The 20,996-nt window shown below is 35.8% G+C and overlaps 1 protein-coding gene across 2 annotated transcripts; it reads left to right on the top strand.

Moving 5' to 3' along the window:
- Nucleotides 1–3,178: 3,178 nt before the first annotated feature.
- Nucleotides 3,179–19,046, top strand: b3gnt2b (UDP-GlcNAc:betaGal beta-1,3-N-acetylglucosaminyltransferase 2b). 2 transcript variants are annotated; one of them, XM_051867566.1, is made up of 3 exons: nucleotides 3,179–3,346; nucleotides 13,138–13,268; nucleotides 15,165–19,046. In XM_051867566.1, exon 3 carries the CDS (start codon nucleotides 15,183–15,185, stop codon nucleotides 16,374–16,376), a length of 1,194 nt encoding a protein of 397 aa, XP_051723526.1. In that variant the 5' UTR covers nucleotides 3,179–3,346; nucleotides 13,138–13,268; nucleotides 15,165–15,182; the 3' UTR covers nucleotides 16,377–19,046. The 2 variants fall into 2 exon arrangements, with proteins under 2 accessions (XP_051723526.1, XP_051723527.1); XM_051867567.1 differs by lacking the exon at nucleotides 3,179–3,346 and adding an exon at nucleotides 3,353–3,500.
- The last annotated feature ends 1,950 nt before the right edge of the window (nucleotides 19,047–20,996 follow it).

Raw genomic sequence — 20,996 nt, 5'->3', positions numbered from 1 at the left:
AGAGCGCCAGTTGTCCACCTGTACCCATAAAGGACCTGTACAGAACACTTAGCACACATACAAAGATACACATGATTCACAGCTTCTTCAAGGTTGAAGTTGGCCCAGGCTTTAACTATAAACAGGAAAGATTCCCAAAACATACTGATAAGTTGTACTTTTCTCTCAGTGAGAGGTACAGACAATATTCATCATTATTCTCTAGTGTTTGAAGATGAAAAGGAAAATAAATACTTTAACATAAGTTGAAGAAGTCATTCAAATAATTTAATATTTAGAAAGATAAATGTTAATTAATAACTTGATTATAAATGACTCAAAAGATATGAATTGAAGTGGCAGTGGATTCCAGAATCCACCCCTTCAAAACGTAATTTATTAAACAACTTTGAGAGTATAGAAATACCAGTGTGCCGGTTCTTTTGCATTTCAGCAAAGTTTTCTTTTGATCGAGCACTTGCTTAAGTGATGTGGGCATACTACTTTGAGTTTAAAAAATCTGACATTTTTAAGATATCTTCTGTTATGTTCCACTGAAGAAAGTACAGGCAGAATTTTTGAGGGAAGTATCCCTTTAATTACCTTGTAAATGGTGCATCTTCGATGAAAAAAAAACAACTTGTTTAGTCCAGAAATAGCCTTAATTTGGAAACAGGCTCTGAGAATAAACTCAATAAGATTTAGAGGCTCTGTTACAAATTGCAAGGCTTGAACATCCTCTATGACCCTCTCTCACTGATCTAATCACACTAACAGAGCGCACTTGACATCTTTTTTTTAATCACCCGCTAATGAGCCATTTAGTTCCTCTCATCTGCCCTTTTAACTTTGCAAAACAGTGCAGTATTATCAATGGTTTTAATCATTTCAGTGTTGTTTGTGGTCAGTGTGTGAGCTTACTGAAACACCCTCAGATTTTAGCAAAATGTAAATTAAGGGCCTTTTGATAGATCACTGGTATGGATGTTTTTGATTCTGTGATCCCTGTCTGGCCCATGTGCATACCAAATGCTATAACCAGTTCAGTCTTTGCATAACTATGGATCTAAGGTTTCTGCTAGCATGGCTGGCATGCAAACAAGCCAGAAATGATGCAGCAGACATGACGGACAGATGTTAGGAGGCTTTCCTAGAGTCGATATGTTATTCTGTGGTCCAGAGTTTGTATATGGAAGTCTATTTTTAACTCAGAGGAGTAAAAGAGAGGTTGGTCTTTAGTTTCCATTTCACATTCGTATAGAGTAGTGTCCAAAAGTCTGGAATCACATTGAAGATCTGAGATTTAAAAAGGTTAGGATTTTGAAAAATGATAAAGAAACATGAATAAGAAGTATTTCAGATTTCTGGGTCACTAATCAAATCAAATTGATCTTGTGACTCTTACTGAACAGATGGTCAAATGTCCTTGATCCACTGAAGCACAAGATGCTCTTTGGATTATCTCAAATCAAGCTTGAGAATACCATCATCAAGTTTTGTGCAAACTTTTGGAATTGAAGGGTTTGTTCACCCAAAAAAATGAAAATTCTGTCATTAATTACTCACCCTCATGTCGTTCCACACCCGTAAGACCTTTGTTCATCTTAGGAACATAAATTATCATTGCACCTTTTGACGTCCAGAAAGGTAGTTGAAAGCAAAAATAGTCAACATGACTACAGTGGTTCAACCTTATTGTTATGAAGCCACGAGAATACTTTTTGTACACAAAAACAAAACAAAAATAATGCCTTTATTCAACAATATCTAGTGATGGGCGATTTCAAAACACTGCTTCATGAAGTTTCGAAGCTTTACAAATCAATTTTGTTTTGAATCAGTGGTTCGGAGCGTGTATCAAACTGCCAAAGTCACGTGATTTCAGTAAACAAGGCTTCGTTACGTCATAAGTGTTTTGAAATTTCAATGGTTCACCACTGGGGGGGTGACTTTGGCAGTTTGATACACACTTTTATCAGGGTTCTTTGATGAATAGAAACAGAGCATTAATTTGAAATAGAAATATTTTGTAATATTATAAATGCATCATCGCTGAATAAAAAAGTATAAAATTACTTATAAAAGTATAAAATTAGTCATACTGACCCCAAACTTTTGAACAGTAGTTTATTTTGTAATAGAAAGAAATAGTAGTAAATAAAATGTAAGCATTTGCACTACAGTGGTATCAATGTTTTCATTTAATTGATGTGAAACAATGTATAGATCTGGTTTGCTCTTCATACAGAAAGGTCTTGAATTTAAGACCTGCATTCAAGACTTGCTGGAAAAAAGTTAGGGTGGAGCAGAAATGCCACAAGAATTATCGGATAGAATGAGCTAAGAGCTGTTTATACTTCCTCCGAATTGTGATGGGTGGATCCATATGAACATGCTCCTACTGAAACCTCTGTGAAGAACCTAAAGCTTACAGAAGTCACAGACAAAGCCCCACCTCCTGTCTATTCTGATGACAACAAAACAGAGCACAATTTATCAGAACACATCTTCCTCAGCTCACGCTGTTCAAACACCTCTATTGTTCCTATCCTATTTTGAAAGGATAAATATGAACCAATAGACAAGAAAGAATAATAAACATGGACAGATACTTTTTGTGTGAGACAACAGGAGGCAGCAGGATCAGCTTTGTCTGTGGTGAGCAAATGGAAACTGAGATTCATTTAAAAAAACATGACTTATTTCCCCCTGTGACAGACCACAGAGTCATGCATAACATCTGATCTTACTTCAGCCAACTTAGCACAGGGAATTCAGCAGAGGCCTGTGAATTTCAACACATCCCTGGTGAAAAACTGGTTAACTGGTCTCATCTACTGGTCGGGGTAGTTAGATGAGTTTTGGTGTGGCTGCGAAAAAACAACTGAATTAACAGCTTACACTTTGAACCACCTGTTGGAAAATCCAGTTTGTTTTGCTGGTCCTTTAAACTTGGCCAGACAGCTGGTTCTGATCCAAGATGATGTACCAGCAAAGTTTTGATTAGCTAGACACCTGCAAGTGTTTTACTACCTTTTACATTCTATACATTAGTATTTGCCAGAATGTAACCCTATCCTTTAGCCTCCTGAACCCAAAATACATCAACCAGTTGTAGTACAAGAAACCCTCAGAAGTCTTTCCGGGTGAAGGAAACACTAGGTAATCAGTTGTCATGCCAGTGATGAATAGAGCTCTGTAAACAAAGTGAATGTATGGTAAATAGTGCGGTAAACAGTGAGGAGGGCTTTTAACCCCGCCCAGTGCTTTTTACAATGAAATGGGAGGAGTGGATTCATCATAGACAGATCTGGAGAGTGGAGACAGGCAGGATGTGAACAAGCTCTCTCACAGCTGGAGCTGAAAGGTAATGATGACTTTTACAAAGATAAAGGCATAAGTGTTACATTAGATCAGTAACGTTCCGGTCGGTGTCCGTCGAGATTTGGTATTAAGATATGTGTTCCGGTTATAACTTTCATGTTGTGTAAGGAGCGCGAGACAGGGTCCTCCGCGTGCGGGTGAGTTTTGACGTTAGCAGGTTCGCTAAAACCTCCTTTTTATTTGCTCTACAGATTCGTTTAAATAAACGTGTAAACGGTTTCACTTTACAAATGTTGTTTCGGAGAAAGTTTAAGTGTGTGTTTTCTGTTAAGCATCTTCCCGGTTAAAAGTAAAGTTCGCTTGGTTGTTGTCTGCGTCACCTGGGTGAGAGGTAGGCTACCGTCACAGAATTGGATATGGTGGGTAAAAATAAATAGTCAACAGCTTCAGGAAATGCAAGCATCTTGTAAGCTAGTTCAGAGAAATAATTGCTCCAAAACAGTCTAAATTTAGTCACTGAAAGGGCGCATGTCCGTGGAAACCGTTTGTAATGGTTACGTGTGTGTTGAGTATACAAATATCTATGTTAGACTTTATTCAATCAAATTACGTTCAATAGTAGAGGTCATAATAGATCAACTGTTCTCTATTATCCATTTTACACTATAATTGTGATTTGCACGAATCCTTGTTAGGTTGTAGCCCTGTGATCTTTGTCATCAGGTTGTGACCTGCCTAATCGTGTCTGTACATGGCATGAATTTACTTAAACATTTGGTGTAACTGTTGGTTTAGCACAGCTCATTAGGTTCATGGCATGAACAAGGAGCATTCTTCTTCCCGTTTAACTTCTAAATGCATCATTTAATCTCATAACAAATCTCTATTTTTTGTTACCTACAAACTTTTCAGTTTTATGGAATGTTCCTTGTTTGCATGTAGTTTACATGGCGACTCTTGGACACAGTCAGGTGGAAAGTGAATCATAGTGTCAGTTAATAGTTTTAGGGAAACAAATTTATTTTGATTGTTTAGTAACTACTTTAAATTATCTCTAAACTCTTCCAGTTTTGTTCTTCCCCTCTATAAATCCATCCTTAACATGAATTCATAATAAAATGTATGATTGTTTCCCCTCAGACACGGTTCTCTTTTTTTTTTTCCTGAGCTTTATTTGTTGTTACAGATGTCCGTTAGAAGTTTTTTTTTTTTTTTAAACGACATTAAGTGTTTGCTTTCATCAGTAATGCTTTGTAACTTAAATGCATTCTGACTGTGCCCTGAGGAGGCAAACAAACAGGCAGACAAAGATTAAATCAATGGCCACTTCCAGGAAAATTTCTTTAGACTCGTTTGATTTTGAATGACCTTTCTCAGAGAAGTAGAAAGAGAGATCCTGGAAAAAAAAAAAAGAAAGTCATCCTACTCATTTTAGTCCTGCATCCTACTCGGAGTACTCGAAAGTGAAAGCAGTAGATAAAAATGATGATTGCATATATTATGTTTTTCTTTTTTATGATTGATTATTGTGGCATTATGAGCAGTACTTTGCAAACTGCCATTGGCGTTGGTTGAGCATACCATACCAGAAAACTAATGAGAAACTATAACTTTGAAAATGCGCAGTGATGCGTCGAACCACACTGATAATGAAAGTGCAGTTAAGTGCAATCAGGGGTGAATCTATGGGTGGGCCTGGATGGGCCTGGGTGGACCTAGGCCCACCCAAATGATGACTTGCACACACTGTCAGATCAAGGGAAATGCATTATATTTTTTTTAAACAATAAAATTTCCTAACGTTTAACAATTATTTTACTTGTAATTTTGTTTTGTCATGCATTAGAACTCCATTCTAATTTTAAATAAGAATATGCTTATTCGTCTATTCAACTAGCAGCGCACTTTTTATGTTACAAAAATGGCTAAACTGCTATCTATGACACATTTAAGAAATAAACGCATCTAGACAAAGATGACTGGATGCTGTAACAATAATTAGAATTATGATGATATTATCAATATCTTAAATTCAAAACCCAGCCGACTCTGACTTGTTTAGAACAGACATACAAGGTAAGCTATGGGTAGGTTTTTAGTCTGATACCCAACCTACCCAATTTTTTGGCCCGCCCACTATAGACTAAAGACAGTAAAAGGTCCAGCATATGAGGAATACTTTTAGCGTTGTTGCTAAGTGTAACGAGTAAGCAATTAAGGGGCTGTTCACACAGAACATGTTTTTCGATTCCACTGCGCTACCTTTCCATTATTTTTCTATGTAAACATGCGCTAGATGGATGTGTTTGACCATTGCGCTCTTGTCTTGTCATTTGCAGTGTCTCGCACACAACATTGCATTCTAAAAATTTAAGTTTAAATCATTCCAACTTTTAAAAAAGACGTGTCTTGTGACCTTGCAATTTTTTTTTTTTTTTTTTTTTTTTTTTTTCAAAGCAGAAATGTGTGTGAACTGGCCCAATGTAGGCAACACTGTCTAGAGCAAATGCAAGCATCTCACTTATAATAAATCCATCCAACATTTCTGCACTGGGAGCATTTTTTTGACATGATGCACGACTCTTTGAGGCTGTTCACACTGGACAAATCAAATGAAACTTTATAAACTGGAACATTTGTCTTTCTAAATGAGTGCATGATGATGATGCATTAAAGCGTTCATTGTAGCATGTTCAATGCTATGTCCCGTTTGCTTTGACGTGTTTATGGCCAGTTTAATCTTTATCTGACATACTTCACCTTTAAGCCATGGGCGTTTACAGTGCCACGCAGTAGGGCTGCACGATATATCGTTTTATCATCAAAATCGCGATGTGCGCCTCCAGCAAGGAGACGTCCAGCAAGGAGGAGCGAATGTATAACCACACCCTAATCCTACCCTAACCCTACCCATAACTCTATCTCTCCACCCCACTGGACATCCAGAGAGGATGAGCTGGCCATCATAGACTCTGCAGTGAGTAACACTTGTCTATTTGTGCCTGAATGGACACATACATGCAAAAAAAAAAAAAAAAAAAAATATGTACATAAAAGATCGCCTATCCTCGTAAACACAATTGATTATGGCTTAGGTGAACTAAACGAAAACCGGATGTGGAACAGTATTTTGGATCTGTGCCACGCAATCGTTCTTAAAGTGACAGTAGCCCCTGGTGCTTTCTGTGTCATGAATGTTAATCAAACAACAAAAGACAAAGAGAAAAATATTTTTTGTAGTTTTAACACAGATTAATTATATTTAATTTATACAGTGAAGACTATGCAGTGTTATTTTAGAATTGATTATTTAATTTCTGTACCTGAATACTGTTAGACTTAGCTGAAATATTTAAAGCACTACTTATTTAATTTGTATATTTGTTCTATTATATTTATCTATGCTTATTATCTAATTCATTATTTTCTATGCATATTCACTCACCTACAAAATCACCCCAGTCATCCTAGAATGATTAATTCTTTCCAAATAGAGCTATTCAAGTCATCTGGTGAATTTTTTTTTTTCCATATCGCAATATATATCGCAGATAAACAAAATATCGCAATGTCAGTTTTTTTTTCCAGTATCATGTATCCCTACCACGCAGGGTCAAAAGGTTGAAAAACATGGGGTGATGTGAATTATTCCGGCCCACCCACACTTTTAGAGCCCCACCCATAAACAACTTTCTGAATTTGCCACTGAGTGCAATATGTACAGCACCAATCTGTCATATACATGTTGTCAATTCTTTGTGCGGTTTTTTAGCGCATCCACAACCGAAGTTACACATTCTGACTAGAACTGTCAAATTCACAGATTGTGAATCAGCATTTTAATTTCTTGGGTGAAAGATCCCTTGAATTGCATGACACTTCCACATTAATGGTAACCATTTACAGCCTGTCCCTCCTTATTAACAAGTGATTTTCACTGTGGAGTCAGAATGAGGTTCATTCCTGTCTGATTTTCACTATATAGTGTGTAGAATGTTAGCTTCATTACAAAGAGATTGAATGCATATCTTAGGGAATGTAGTCTTTTGAGCTTAGCACAACCCTCATACTATAGGCCTTTTAGGCTGTGGCAGTGCATTTTGTTTTGAGAGGTAAAACTGGTTTCTTTGGTTTACTGATATTCTTTTGTATGTTGAATGTTTTGTAATGTTGTTTTTAGTGTCATCTATCTGTATGACTCCAAAAACATGCTAGAAGTGATGAAGAATCACTTCCAGGAGCACATTTTTCTCTTCTTGTGCTTCTGAAGTCATTGTGCTTGGTGAGCAGGAGGGGTAGGACGATCAGGTAGTGCTCAGTGTGCGTCAGTGGGGTTTTTTACTCACTAGGGTAAATCCCTTTTGAGTTTTACTTATTTAGATTTCCATAATGAGTCAAGGAATGCCCTTCAAGGCACACTTGTTCCCCTAATGTGTTAGCCTGTCTCATTCTACGTGTTTTTAAAGCATTTTCAAAGTAACCTACAGGATGTGTTCAAGGTGTAGAGGCTTATCTTATGAGAGAACCCCGCAGAAAACAGAAAGCATGCTGTCAGTTTCATAAGGACCGTTGGCGGGGGTGGGGGCGAGGACGAGGGCGGGACCTTCCTGGCATGCAGTGGTGTTCCTAGGTTGTGTTTTTAAGATCCCTCGCACTGTTTCATGTACTTTTGTTTGGTTACTTGCCTTCCATTTAGCCACCACATGGGAAATACTCCACCCGATTTCAGACAATTAGCTTCAGTGATCGAGAATTCATCCTCTTCCAGGAAATCTGCTCTGAAGAGATTTCAGATGCATTAGACTGGTAAAGGGAAGATGATGTTTTTGTTCCCAAGCTGCGTACGTGAAAGATCAGCTTAAGTCATTTTTATTATTTCTTCCTTCGTATATACACTATTATTTAAATTTTGGGGTCAGTTTTTTATATATATATATATATATATATTTAAAATAAGTTCTTTTATTTAGCAAGGATGCATTGAATTGATCAAAAGTGACTGTAACAAACGAATGCTGTTATTTCGAAAAAAAAAATTTTTTTTTTTTTTTTTTTCCCAGGATTCTTTGATAAATAAAAAAAAAAAAATCCTATCCATGGCTGCTGAAAATTCAGCTTTACCATCACAGGAATAATTACATTTTAAAATATATTACAAAACAGTTCTTTGAAATTGTTCACAATATTGCTGTTTTTACTGTATGTATTATCGAAAAAAAATGCAGCCTTGGTGAGCAAAAGAGATCCAAAACAAACTTTCAAAAACATTTAAAACAAATATTATCAACCCCAAACTTCTGAATGGTAGTGAAGGTCTTAAGTTTGGGGCATTCTCTGTTTTGAGTACATTTTGGAGCCTGGTTTTCCATGTCATCATTTGTTTTTTGTCCATCTTTTTAAGTGTTTGTGATCAAACACACACAGTACATGATCTCTATACCCAGATAAGTCTGCAACCTTTGTTTGAGAGACTTTCTTAATATTGATTTAATCCACAAAAATGTCTAAATTTACGGTCACCGACTCGCCGTGCACCTGAGCGAAGATAGTTCATCACAGTGACCGATTTACTTTTTGTTTAGCCCCAAACATTTTTATTCATGTGTGACAATGTCCTAAAATGGCAGCTGGCTGAAAGTCACACACAGAGATTATCATCAGTGAGTAGATGAAGAATACACAGTGGTTTTAACTTGAATTGGAGCTAAATATAGCTAGTTCTTGCTCATTCACAATCATACACGTCACATCCTGGTCCTGCTGTGATATTCGTCATCTAGATTAGTGGTTTTCAACTGGTGGGTCACAGGTTTGATTTTAAAGTGTTAAAGGCAGTAGTTAATGCAGATTACCATATACATTTTTTTTTTTTTAATTTAGCATAGTTTCGATGGCACAATAAACAGATATTTCAGGTGTTAAAAGGGCTGATAAGCACATTTTTTACAAATTCATCTGTCACTTACTTGGTTAGAAACTTGACAAATTAGTCAGAAGCCAACATGGACAGGTTGCGTGACATACCTTCATCTTTAAAAGCCATCAACCAAACTATGCAAGGTTAAAAATATGACCCAGGCTACATTTAGACACGGGTTCACTTAGGGCTGGGCGATACAGCTAAAAAAAAATATATATATATCACGATATAATGTTTTATATTGATCGGTATCGATAATTATTGAAAAATTCAAACAAAAAAAAAAAGTTTGAATTTAACCAATGGATTTTTAATTAAGGCAAACAACAATTTTTAAAACAGCAAAAATGTAAACAAATCTTTCTTATATTTTATATGAAGATTAAATAAATAAGTGCTGCACAATTCTGGATAAACTGTGAAACTTTCAAACCGATTTTACAATTCTGAATGTCAACTAAATGAAATAACGTAATTTACTAGAGGTTCTGACAAAATATTAGTTGCTGCTGTCTATTTTAAAATTTTAAATATATTTGAATTTTTGTTTGGATGTATGATTTAAAGACAAGCCCATAAATACTCTTGTTTCATTACTGGATGAATCAGTGTATTTGAAAGAACCTGTTGAATGAAGATTCAACGTCAAATACATGTTATTATTTATTTTTTTTTTTTTTTACAGTCATTTGTCGTCACCTGGTGGTGAAACAATGTAATCGATAAATGCGTCATTTTCAGCGCGCTCAAGTTTCTCTCAAAAGTTGATTTGCTCTATTTTGATCGATAACATAGACATTAGTGTTTTATCTGAACTATAAACTTATGTGATAAATGTAGTTCCAAACGTAGGTTCGGGAGGAGCCTAAACATTCAGTCCTGTCAATCATCATTACGAGCGTATATAAGCAGCAGTCACTGCATCATCCCAGCAACAATTCTTCCAGCATCTCTCCTCCTCCCCATCTCCTCCTCTATTTCTCTTATTCTCCCTCTATGCAGTACTGTTGTAGGGGGGTTTAACTCGGAGCTCGAGCTGAGCCTCGGGTTCGAGCCTCCTTCGAGGACAAAAAACCAAGTTTGTTTTACCATTAACCATTAAGACTGAATGGGCAGGCAAACTTGTTAATTTTAATATTTGTAGCACAGAAATAAAGATACTGTGTGGTTGAAAACAGTGTTTGTGCAGCTATTGATACAGGCCTAACAACTGCTCTCTCAAGACGAACTTTGAAGTAGATCAACTGTAAGACGTAAGGAAACCATGAAACTGCCACACTGACGAGCTTATATGTCCTATTTTATTCACAGTCTCCTTGTCGCCGGCAGGTACAGCAATAATTTTCATGTGTTTGTGTGTTCTGATCTCACGTGGCCATTGCGCAACTGAACTCCACAGCAACTTGTTTGCGTGTCACTCATAGCGCGTCTGTTTGTGATCCAGGGATGGAGCGAGCTTGAGAGTTGTTCATGCAACCAACCTTCATGTCTGTTTACATTTTAATGCATTTAAGTGAAACTATATCAAGAGTTATATCGAAAATTTTTTCTATCGTTATCGATTAAGACGTACCGTCGATAAATATCGATACTGTTTTATCGCCCAGGCCTAGGTTCACTTGCATTGAGCGTAAACATGGTTCGAGAAATTAAAATTAAAGAACTTAAAAAAATAGATAAAGAAATAAATAAAAAAATTGGCCACTGAGAACAGGAAACCATTGAGACATTTACAAACCAAAATTGCCTATTTTCCTATTCAGCCTGTCATGTTAGTAAGTTTGCATATAGTTGAGTTTATGATTGCAAGGACTTTTTGTTTACTTTTGTATGGTACTCACCTTTTGGTGTTAGGTGACTACTTGTTGATCCATATATCAAAGTAGGGTTACTTTTGCTGGGGGTTTTATATGGAAAAAATATAAGGGAATTAGATACTTTAAAATAATATTTTCTTTTTGTTTGGAACTTGCAAAAGCACCAGTACAGTAATAGCTTCATATCGTGATTAAAGATTAAAAAATTGAGTAAAGACAGGAAAACTAATAACATTTTACTACTATAAAAACTAATATAATGATAAAAATTTACACCTGTAGCCGCACGTCAGGTGAATTCTGTATTAAATTGCATTAAGTCGTGATGTTGCTTGGCAACTGTAATCAACTCAACTCTGCTTTGCATGGTGTCTAACAACATAATGACAGGTTTTTACATGTTTTGACTTGTTCGTGGCATGTCCCGCTGTTATTTCTCATTACATTCACATTCTTCACATTTTTTTTTTTACATGTAAAAGATGTAAATCTGTCCTGCCTGCTAATACCTGTGCAAAAATAGATAAATACTCTAATGCCAAATCCATATATACAGCAGTGTCGCAAAATATCTACTACCGTGTGTTTTATAGTCCTATTTGTCATTGCCATTTATTAGCTGCTGTGGTTTCTGCTGTGGATATTGTGCACAGTTGCAGGTGCCTTTACTAACCAAAAAAAAAAGCTACATGGTTAACCAACAAGTTGGTCTTGTATGCGGTTGGTTGTACAAATCAGGAAAATTCTTTCACAACTGTAGGTGCATTGTCTATTAACTTTTCAATCCAGCTGGAGTTAAACAGTTTGTAAAGGGCTTGTGAAAGGATCTTTCTGAGTGTTTAGTCTGGTGATGTGAGGCACAGAGAGATTGGGTTCATTGTTTACACAGCAAATGTTAATTATTAATAAGAGACCTCACCTCCTGGGGACTCTTACAGCTTACAGCTTCTCTCTGACCGTTAGTGAACTAAGTAGGAGCAAATGTACTGAATGCCTGGATTGCGGGTGTTGCACAAGTCATCAGCGCCTTCAAAAGTGTGTTTTTACCACACACACACACACACACACACACACACACACACACACACACACACACATACACACACACATACACACACACACACATATCAGTGGTGTGCGGTGGTGTTTTAAAATGAGGCAAAGTCCTCATTAATGTCCCTGTTACACAATTTTAAGTTAACATTACATAAAAAAAGACCAAATACAATTCTATTTTGTGTTTTTACACTATGTAATGTTCTATTTATTAAAACCAAGTATAAATTTCCTCAAGTTAGTGTTTTTACTCATTTTTACATTTATTCCAAAATAATAACTAAAGGCAGTAACAATTTAAACAATATATATTATTTATAAACTAATATTAAGCTTTTACTTTTAATAGTCAATTTATTTTCAGCAGTCATTAAGCTTGTACACACTGGTCACTCACTCACAGACACAAAGATGTACCTTTTAATTTCACCACGCTGATTGATTGCTCACTAATTAATTTGCATGGTAAAATTAAAAACCTGTTGCTGTAGTTTGCCATTTTTTGCCAAATAATTTTTTGCAGAAATACCTTAACCAAGTTTATGGTTTTGTTCTTCCCTCAATATTTTAAAAACATATATAAAATATTTTCCACACATTTTGATGATTTGATCAAACTTGTAGGGTCATTATAAACAAATATCCCCTCCAGACATTACTTTTGACCACTTCTGTATATTCACAGCAGAAGACAGTGTGTCAAACTTTGTTCTTGGAAGGCTTTGTTAATAATGTCATAATTTGTGTTTAGCTTGTAGCTTGCTGTACCTTTGTGAAAACCTTTGACACAAGATAACTTTGTGACAAGATACACCTGATTCTTCAGTCACTCAAAGATGAAACTAATATTTTTCTCTCCACCGATCAATTCAAGCAAGGCCAACAAATACTTGGCTAGGTCAGATTACATGGACTAATCCTCATGTGTGAACAGACTCTGTTTACTCTTGCTGTTTCAGGCTCTGATGTTAACCCAAATCTACCATGTAACCATTATTGCAGCAGCAGCAGCAAAACGTGTTTGTTTTTCTTTCTCCCCAGATATGGATTTCTTTGCCACATCATCCTTGTTTCTGTGACTCGCTCTGCTAGTTTGTCAGGATGGGCTAAAAACAATTATTAGCAGCTGAGTACTGTACACCTGGATCCTCCACAGTCTCGCCTGTGCACAGGTAAACATGTACACTCTTCGGCCCTGAGTAATTATTTCATTTATGAAACGACAATTTTGATTGTATCAATTGTTGTCTTATTGACTGATTTGAATTTTATCCTGGTTTTTCACTTGTCCACTGCTGATACTTTGAGAGCAAGGTGACTGATGATAGCAAATATAAAATGCTGATATTTATATAAAAGAATACATTTTAATGACTGTAAATGACAAGTATATTAAATTGACATTGAACTTTTATTGTATATAATATTTAATCATATTTCACTTAAAATAAGAAATAAGTATTTTATATAGTTTATATTTTTATTCAGAAATATATGAAACCAAGGAAATGGGCACATATGTAGTCTTTAAATCACCACTGATCCCAGAGGCCAGCTGGCCCATGAGGCCACTCTAAATTTAGTCCTTTATCCCATATGTGTAAAACTAGACTAGCTCTGCACTTGTATACAGCTCTGTTCCATAGGCGATGCTGGGCCTTATACTGGTATCCCTTAGAGTGTTATGGTGTGGGGTATACAAAGAATGAGAAAAGACTGAAAGGAAAGTGGGCTAAGGTAGAGCACAAAGAGAGACAGAGCATGAGAATGTAAGCTAAACTGAAGAATGTGGAGTTGAATAAATGAGAGAAACCATGTGCAACAGAGCAGAGGGGTTGCTGGGAGACAAAAGCAACAAAGTGAGAACAGGTGTATGGGAAAGGGGCATATTCAGAATAAATGGAGGAAGAAGTATTGATATTAACCTTTAGTAAGAGTTTTAAATGTCTAAAGACAAAGTTACTCCAAGGCATCCAAATAAAGTGTTCTTTATAATCTAGTGAGTTAACTCTCAGAGTAGTTAAACCTAAAAAGGTTCACTTAGTTCAATTTTAGCTTGATGGTTTAAAATGAACAGCTAAACAAAATGGTGCAGAGTCTTTCAAGGAACTGATGCCTTTGTGTCTACTGAGTACTGATAGTTTGTCTTCTTAACTGGCATGTTTTGTCATTAATAGAATTTGCTTTGTGGTCATTTGCAACACCCTTTCTGTAGCATGTGGTTAAGTAAAACCTGTTGAAACTGTTAGCTAAACTGTTCTGGTGAAAGAGAATCTTTGCTAGGAAACAGAAACTGTAGAAGCAAGGAGGGTAAAAATTCACTGAAACCAAAAACTTTGCAAATGTTTATTTGCGGTTTACCCAGATATCATCTCGTGGTGCCTTTAGAGAAAAATAAAATACTATTCCAATACTACTCCAGTCATCTTGATAATTCTCTATTATTTAAATGAAGTCTCTTATGCTCAACAAGGCTTTTTATTTGATCAATAAACCTTAAATACTGTGAAATATTATCACAATTTAAAAGAACTGTTTTCTATTTTAATATATTTTAAAATGTATTCATGTGATGGCAAAGCTGAGTTTTCAGCATCATTACTCCAGTCTTCAGTGTCACATGATCCTTCAGAAATCATTCTAATATCCTGATTTGCTCAAGAAAACATTTTTATTATTATTTATGCTGAAAACCGTTGTGCTGCTTTATATCTTTGTGAAAACCATGATGCATTATTTGATGAATACAAGATTAAAAAGAAAAGCATTTGTTTGAAATGGAAATCTTTTGTAACATGTCTATTATCAGAATTAATGTATCCTTGTTGAATAAAAGCATTCATATTAAAAAAAAAAAAAAAATCTTACTGACCCCAGACTTTTGAACAGTTGAATATATTGCACAAATACAGTATCACTACAATGGCAGCATCAAATGGTAATAAACCATCTTTATTGAGCTAGTAATCTTTAGTCTGTAGCCCTGAGAGTAGTTCTTAACATGTCCTGATCTATGTTTTGTCTATTATTTTTATTTATTTATTTATTTATTTTTTTTGTCTGTTCAGGCGGTGAGGTTTGACACCATGCAGGGACCTCGGAGGAAGGTGAAGGTCATGTTGATGATGACAATGGTGTTTATCTTCATAGTGGTGGAGGTCTCCCGCAATGTTGGGAAGGGCGACGGCAACAAAAATAAGCTTTTGGTTCCCTCAAAGAGTTTCTGGGCAAAAGATCTTCCCAGTAATGCCTACTGGAATCGCCAGCAGCAACAGCTAAACTACATCAACAACCCCAACCTAGAAAATCTCAACTTCACGATTGATAAACTTCCAGACTGGCTCAACGACACGGTCAGTCTGGACTCCTGTGACCCAGACTTCAGGGTGACCACCCAAATCAAGGATTTCAATTCCTTACCGGATCGCTTCAAAGACTTTCTGCTTTATATGCGATGCAGATCCTATCCCATCGTCATGGACCAGCCGAACATATGCGAAGACCAACCGTTCCTCCTCCTAGCTATTAAATCTTTAGTTCCACACTTTGATCGACGGCAAGCTATCCGCGAATCATGGGGCAAAGCCGGTCGCCTTGCAAACAGAACAGTCGTTACGGTGTTCCTTCTTGGAAACGCAGCCATGGAAGACTACTTCCCTGATCTCTCAATGATGCTCCACCATGAGAGCTCAGTGCATAGAGATATTCTTCAATGGGATTTTAGGGATACCTTCTTTAACCTCACCATCAAGGAGGTGCTTTTCCTGGAATGGCTGAGCACCCGTTGTCCTGGAGCCAGTTACGTCTTCAAGGGGGATGATGATGTTTTTGTTAACACCATCCGCATTATAGACTTCCTAAACAGTCTTTCTCAAGCCAAAGCCAAGGAACTGTTTGTAGGGGATGTGATTAACAATGCTGGTCCACACAGGGACAAAAAGGTCAAGTATTTTATCCCAGAGAGCGTGTTTGTTGGAACGTACCCTGCGTATGCAGGCGGGGGTGGTTATTTGTTCTCGGGACAGCTGGCCCAGAAACTTCATAACGTCTCGAGGTCGGTGCCCCTCTACCCCATTGATGATGTCTACACAGGTATGTGCCTTAGGAAAATGGGTCTCGCGCCTGAGAAGCACAAAGGCTTCAGGACTTTTGATATCGAGGAGAAATATCGCAATAATGCCTGTGCCTATAAAAGCCTGATACTGGTCCATCCCAGAAGTCCTCAACATATGATCAAAATCTGGACATGGCTGAATGACCCAGCCTTGAACTGTCATTGAACTGCTGCTCTACGGTTTGGCTGCTTTAAAGGGACAGTTTCCCCCAAAAATTACAATTCTGTCCTCATTTACTCACTTTCATGACGTTCCAAACATGTAAGACTGACTTTCTTTCCTTCTTTATATGGACCAAAAAAATACTATTATTTTTTCCAAAAAAAAGTCATACAGTTTGGAACGACATGAGGGTGAGTACAGATGACAGAATTGGAATTTGGTGAATTATCCCTTTAATGTTTTACCATTGTTCTATTGTGATTTATTAATTTTATGTCAAACGTCAGGAGTAATGATAAGCTCTTTAGATTTCAAATTTGCTGTCAGTTTCAACAGTGGCTCTGAATTGCTACCTTCATAGTATTGCAATGGCTTGACTTTGTGTCAAATTCTGTTGATGTTACAAGTATTTATAAACTCCCCTCTAGTTGTGAGGTCACAGGTGCTGAGGATTGTGGGAAATGTAGTTCAGCTGGTCTGGACATGGACACAGATGTCACTCACTTGAGAAAAAATATCTGTTGGTCATTTTAAGATGCTGTTTTTATGTTTTTGTTTTTTTTTGTTTTTTTGTTTGTTTGTTTTCTATTGGAGAATTGTTGTATTATGCTAAAATGAACAGACATATTCAAATGATCATACGTTTCAACAGATCTTTTTTTTTTTTTTTTTTTTTTTTAAAGCATCTATGCAGCCGTCATAAGCATAATATCTCTGTCCATACTTTCTGCTTTAGTTGTCAGCAAGGTAAATGAAAATATCGCCTTCCTGTTTTGCACATAAACAGCCTGAAAATTGAGACGTGTATACGCGTGTTTAGGTTCATGAAGAGTTTGCTCGTTTAGAGCCCTAGTTGTGGGTACAGCAGTTTATGATCCCAGATGAATGTAGGTTGCCTACTCAAACCTCAACATGTTTTTGACTTCATGCACTGCTGTCTCTCTTCTTTCTAGAGATTCTAGATAGATAGGTTTCTTATGCAGAAGCAGACAATCAATTGCAAGTCATAATCTTATTTTTGTATAAACAAATTAGGCGTACGAAATCATTCACTCCTCTGCTGAAAAAGCAGACTGAAAGCTTGTTTGCCTCTCTGATCTGATTCTAAGTGTTCTCAGGATGTTCTCAGAGTTTTGATCAAAAAAAATCATGGTTATAAATCAATTATATGGTGTAAAAAAAAAAAAAAAAAAAAACCAACAACAAGAATATGAAAGTACAGAGTGAATTACAAAAGGCTATGGCTACCATCTTCCATTTGAAATCAAGGCATCACACAATTTACCTTCTTGGCTAAATGAATGAAACTTTGCAGCCAGTTTTCCAGGCCCAGATTAAGCCTGTTGCTGTTGTTGTATTTTTTTCCCTCTTATAAAGAGGCCAGGAAACAGGTTCTCAGCTGGATGACTTAAATACTGAATTTGACAGGCTCCCAACTATGTTACAGTGACCCCTGCTGGTCTGCCTTTTTTTTTTTTTTTTTGGTAATAAACACTGGACTTAACCTGCCTTCATCTTCACATATTTAAATCGCTCATATGACCTGCCAGTTAACTAGCAGTTCATATATTTTTCTATTTTGTTTTGGTTAGGGCTATTCATCATCAACAGTCTCTTTTTAAAAAAGGGGCGTAGGCCTAGTAATCATCACAGACTTAAGGGTGTACTGACTGTGTCCGGTCGATAAATATTATGTTTGTCTTCAGTCTGCCTCATTGGTTTTTTGCTGAAGAGTTAAATCAAGCATGTGTCATATTTTTTATATTTAATATTAAGTTGTCCACCCAGTTGTGAGGAATGAGGACCAGAAGGATGTGTGGCTTATGTCACCTCTCTGCCGATAACAAGGCAAGCACACCGTTTAACAGCCTGACGTTGTGTTTGGTGAGAGAAACAAAGTGTTTACATGTGTTTATGAACAGTACAAAAAGGCTGTATTTGCTATTTTTATTAGTCACATTGGTAGATAATACAGTACAAGTTTTATACACTGGTATTTACCATACTCTTGTGAGTTCAAACTCTACAGGTTGTTGTGAGAATGAACTCCTGTACTTGCATTATGCTGTTTGTGTACCAGAAGATCTTTTGGTTTCTGTTGGTAATGCATTTATGAGAACTGGGTCTTTATGTAAATCATAAGATATTTGGATGTTAAAGTAATATGATGTGTTGGGTTAAATGTGGCTTTAGTCGTGTATGTGTATTTATGTGTATTTATGTAGGCATGTATATACAGGCTCAGGAGTATGATCATGATTTTAAAAAAAAAAATGAAATCATTTCTGTCTTTTAAACAATTCTGTTTGTATTTCAGAATTGTTCACTATTCAGTCACGTCTATATGGAATTGCTGAAACTATAATGGCTTTCAGGTATTTCACTTCACAGAATTTTTATTTATTTTTATTTTTTTTTTTGAATGGTCAAACTACTTTTTTGCCACATTTTTATGCTGATTACTTTCTATTATTGTTTGTATATCACAACACCTCTTACCAAAAACGCATTGTCAACCATGCAAACATTGCTACCAAAATGTGCCTGTTAATAATTCTGATCGATTATCTATCTGGCAGTCTTTTGTAATTGAATATGCACATTTATGTTTTTTTTTGTCACGTCTGTATCTGCCTTTTTTGATTGAACTATATAATAAATGGAATAAACTGATGTTTTGTACGTACCTCTGTCATTCCTGTCCATTCCATTCCTGAGTGCTTGCTGCAGTTTTTTCTATTAAATTTGATCTTATAAAAATGTTATGAGACTTAAAATTATATATAATATAATATATATATATATTCACTTATTTTCCCCTTCTGCCCTACTTTTGTGAGGATGGCATTGTGTGTGTGTGTGTGTGTGTGTGTGTGTGTGTGTGTGTGTGTGTGTGTGGCAGCATTTATTTATTTATTTTCAACCAGCAGAGGGCGTTTTGGTGCTTTGTGTGTCTTAGCATCAGTGTGCCAGAGTTCTCCTGCAGTGGATAATTTTTGTCACTCCATTCTGTGCAGCACATACATTATCAGCAATTTTTAAAAGCTGAATGTCACCCTCTCTTTGATTTACTAAGGTACTTTATCATGATCGGTTCTGTGAAACTATCTTGTTCCAACATGCAGCATAATTTTTCCTCCAACACTCTGACATTTTAATTATAGCAGTGCTCACAAATCATCTGCGGCTCTGTAAGAGGTCTAGAGCTCAGCTAAACACTGAATTTTCATACCTAACTACACTTAACGTCCTCAGTGCAAAAAGCACTAAATCTTATTCACACTTCTTGTTTTTGTCTCACTACTTGATTTGTGTCGTTTACTATACCTGCTGAGATACAAAATGCAGTTACATGCACTTTCTTGTTGATCACTTGGAAAGGAAGGTGTCTACCAAAAAAAAAAAAAAAAAAAAACAGCTTTGATGTAAATATAATTGGGTAATCAAGAAATAACATGGACTTGGATGTTTTTTCTAACATCATGTTAGAATTTATATTTTACAACTTCTAGAGTCCATCTCAGCTTCAGTTATTAAAGGAAAAGAGAGACAAATTCATGTATATTTTTTTCAATTCAGTTTTTCACTCAAATTGATGTGTTGATAAAATATGCACTGCTGTTCAAAAGTTTATGGTCGGTATGAATGTCTCTTACGCTCACCAAGGCTGCATTTATTTACTGTAAAATACAGTATTGTGGAATATTATTGTAGTTTAAAATAACTTTTTTTATTATTATTATTTATTTAAATATGTTTTGAAATGTAATTTACTTCTGTGATGGCCATTACTCCAGTCTTCAGTGTCCTATGATCCTTCAGAAATTATATTGATTTGGTGCTCAATAAACATTGTTATCAATGTTGAAAACTCTTGCGCCGCTTAATATAATTTTTATTGATACTATTGTGGAAAATGTGATTTTTTTTTTTATTTTTTTTTTAGGATTCTTTGATTAATTCAAAAGAACATCATTTATTTAAATTAGACATCTTCCAATGTAAGAGTCTTTACTGTCACTTTTGATTTGAATGCTGTGTCCTTGCTTAACTGTTTTAATTTCTTTTAAAAATTTTATTAACCCCAAACTTTTGAACAGTTTACTGTATTTTAATAATATATTATTTTTATATTATTATTATATCAATTTATGTTGTGTTAAATAGACTGATAATGTGACAAATACATTGTAAACACTCAAAATAATTAATCGGTTTGAGTAGGACAAACTTAAATTAAACAAATTAGTTCAGTTAAATTAACTTTTATGAGTATTTAGCACTTTCTTTTTCTTTTGAGTTCACGAAACTGACATATTTCAAGTAAACTGAACTGTTTCATTGTTTTGAGTGTATGAACTCATTTCTTTTAATTTAGACAAACTTCAGTTTAACTGAAACTGGGCTGGGATTTTTTATTTCCCAGCATGCTTTGCCCATGGCTCACGAAAGGGGGAGTAAATGCTAAAATTAAGTGTTATATAATGTTATTTATGCAAGATCAATGTTAAGTGGGAGATTTAGTAGTGATTAATGTTTTGTTATGCTAATTTAGAAGAGTTTCTGTTAATGTGGGTTTCATGGTGACAAGTGGTGCATGCTGCTTGGTTTAAGTTACATGTT

Source organism: Ctenopharyngodon idella, chromosome 17 (assembly GCF_019924925.1).
Source record: "Ctenopharyngodon idella isolate HZGC_01 chromosome 17, HZGC01, whole genome shotgun sequence".
Classification (NCBI taxonomy): Eukaryota; Metazoa; Chordata; class Actinopteri; order Cypriniformes; family Xenocyprididae; genus Ctenopharyngodon; species Ctenopharyngodon idella.
This window is presented reverse-complemented; position numbering and strand designations above follow the sequence as displayed.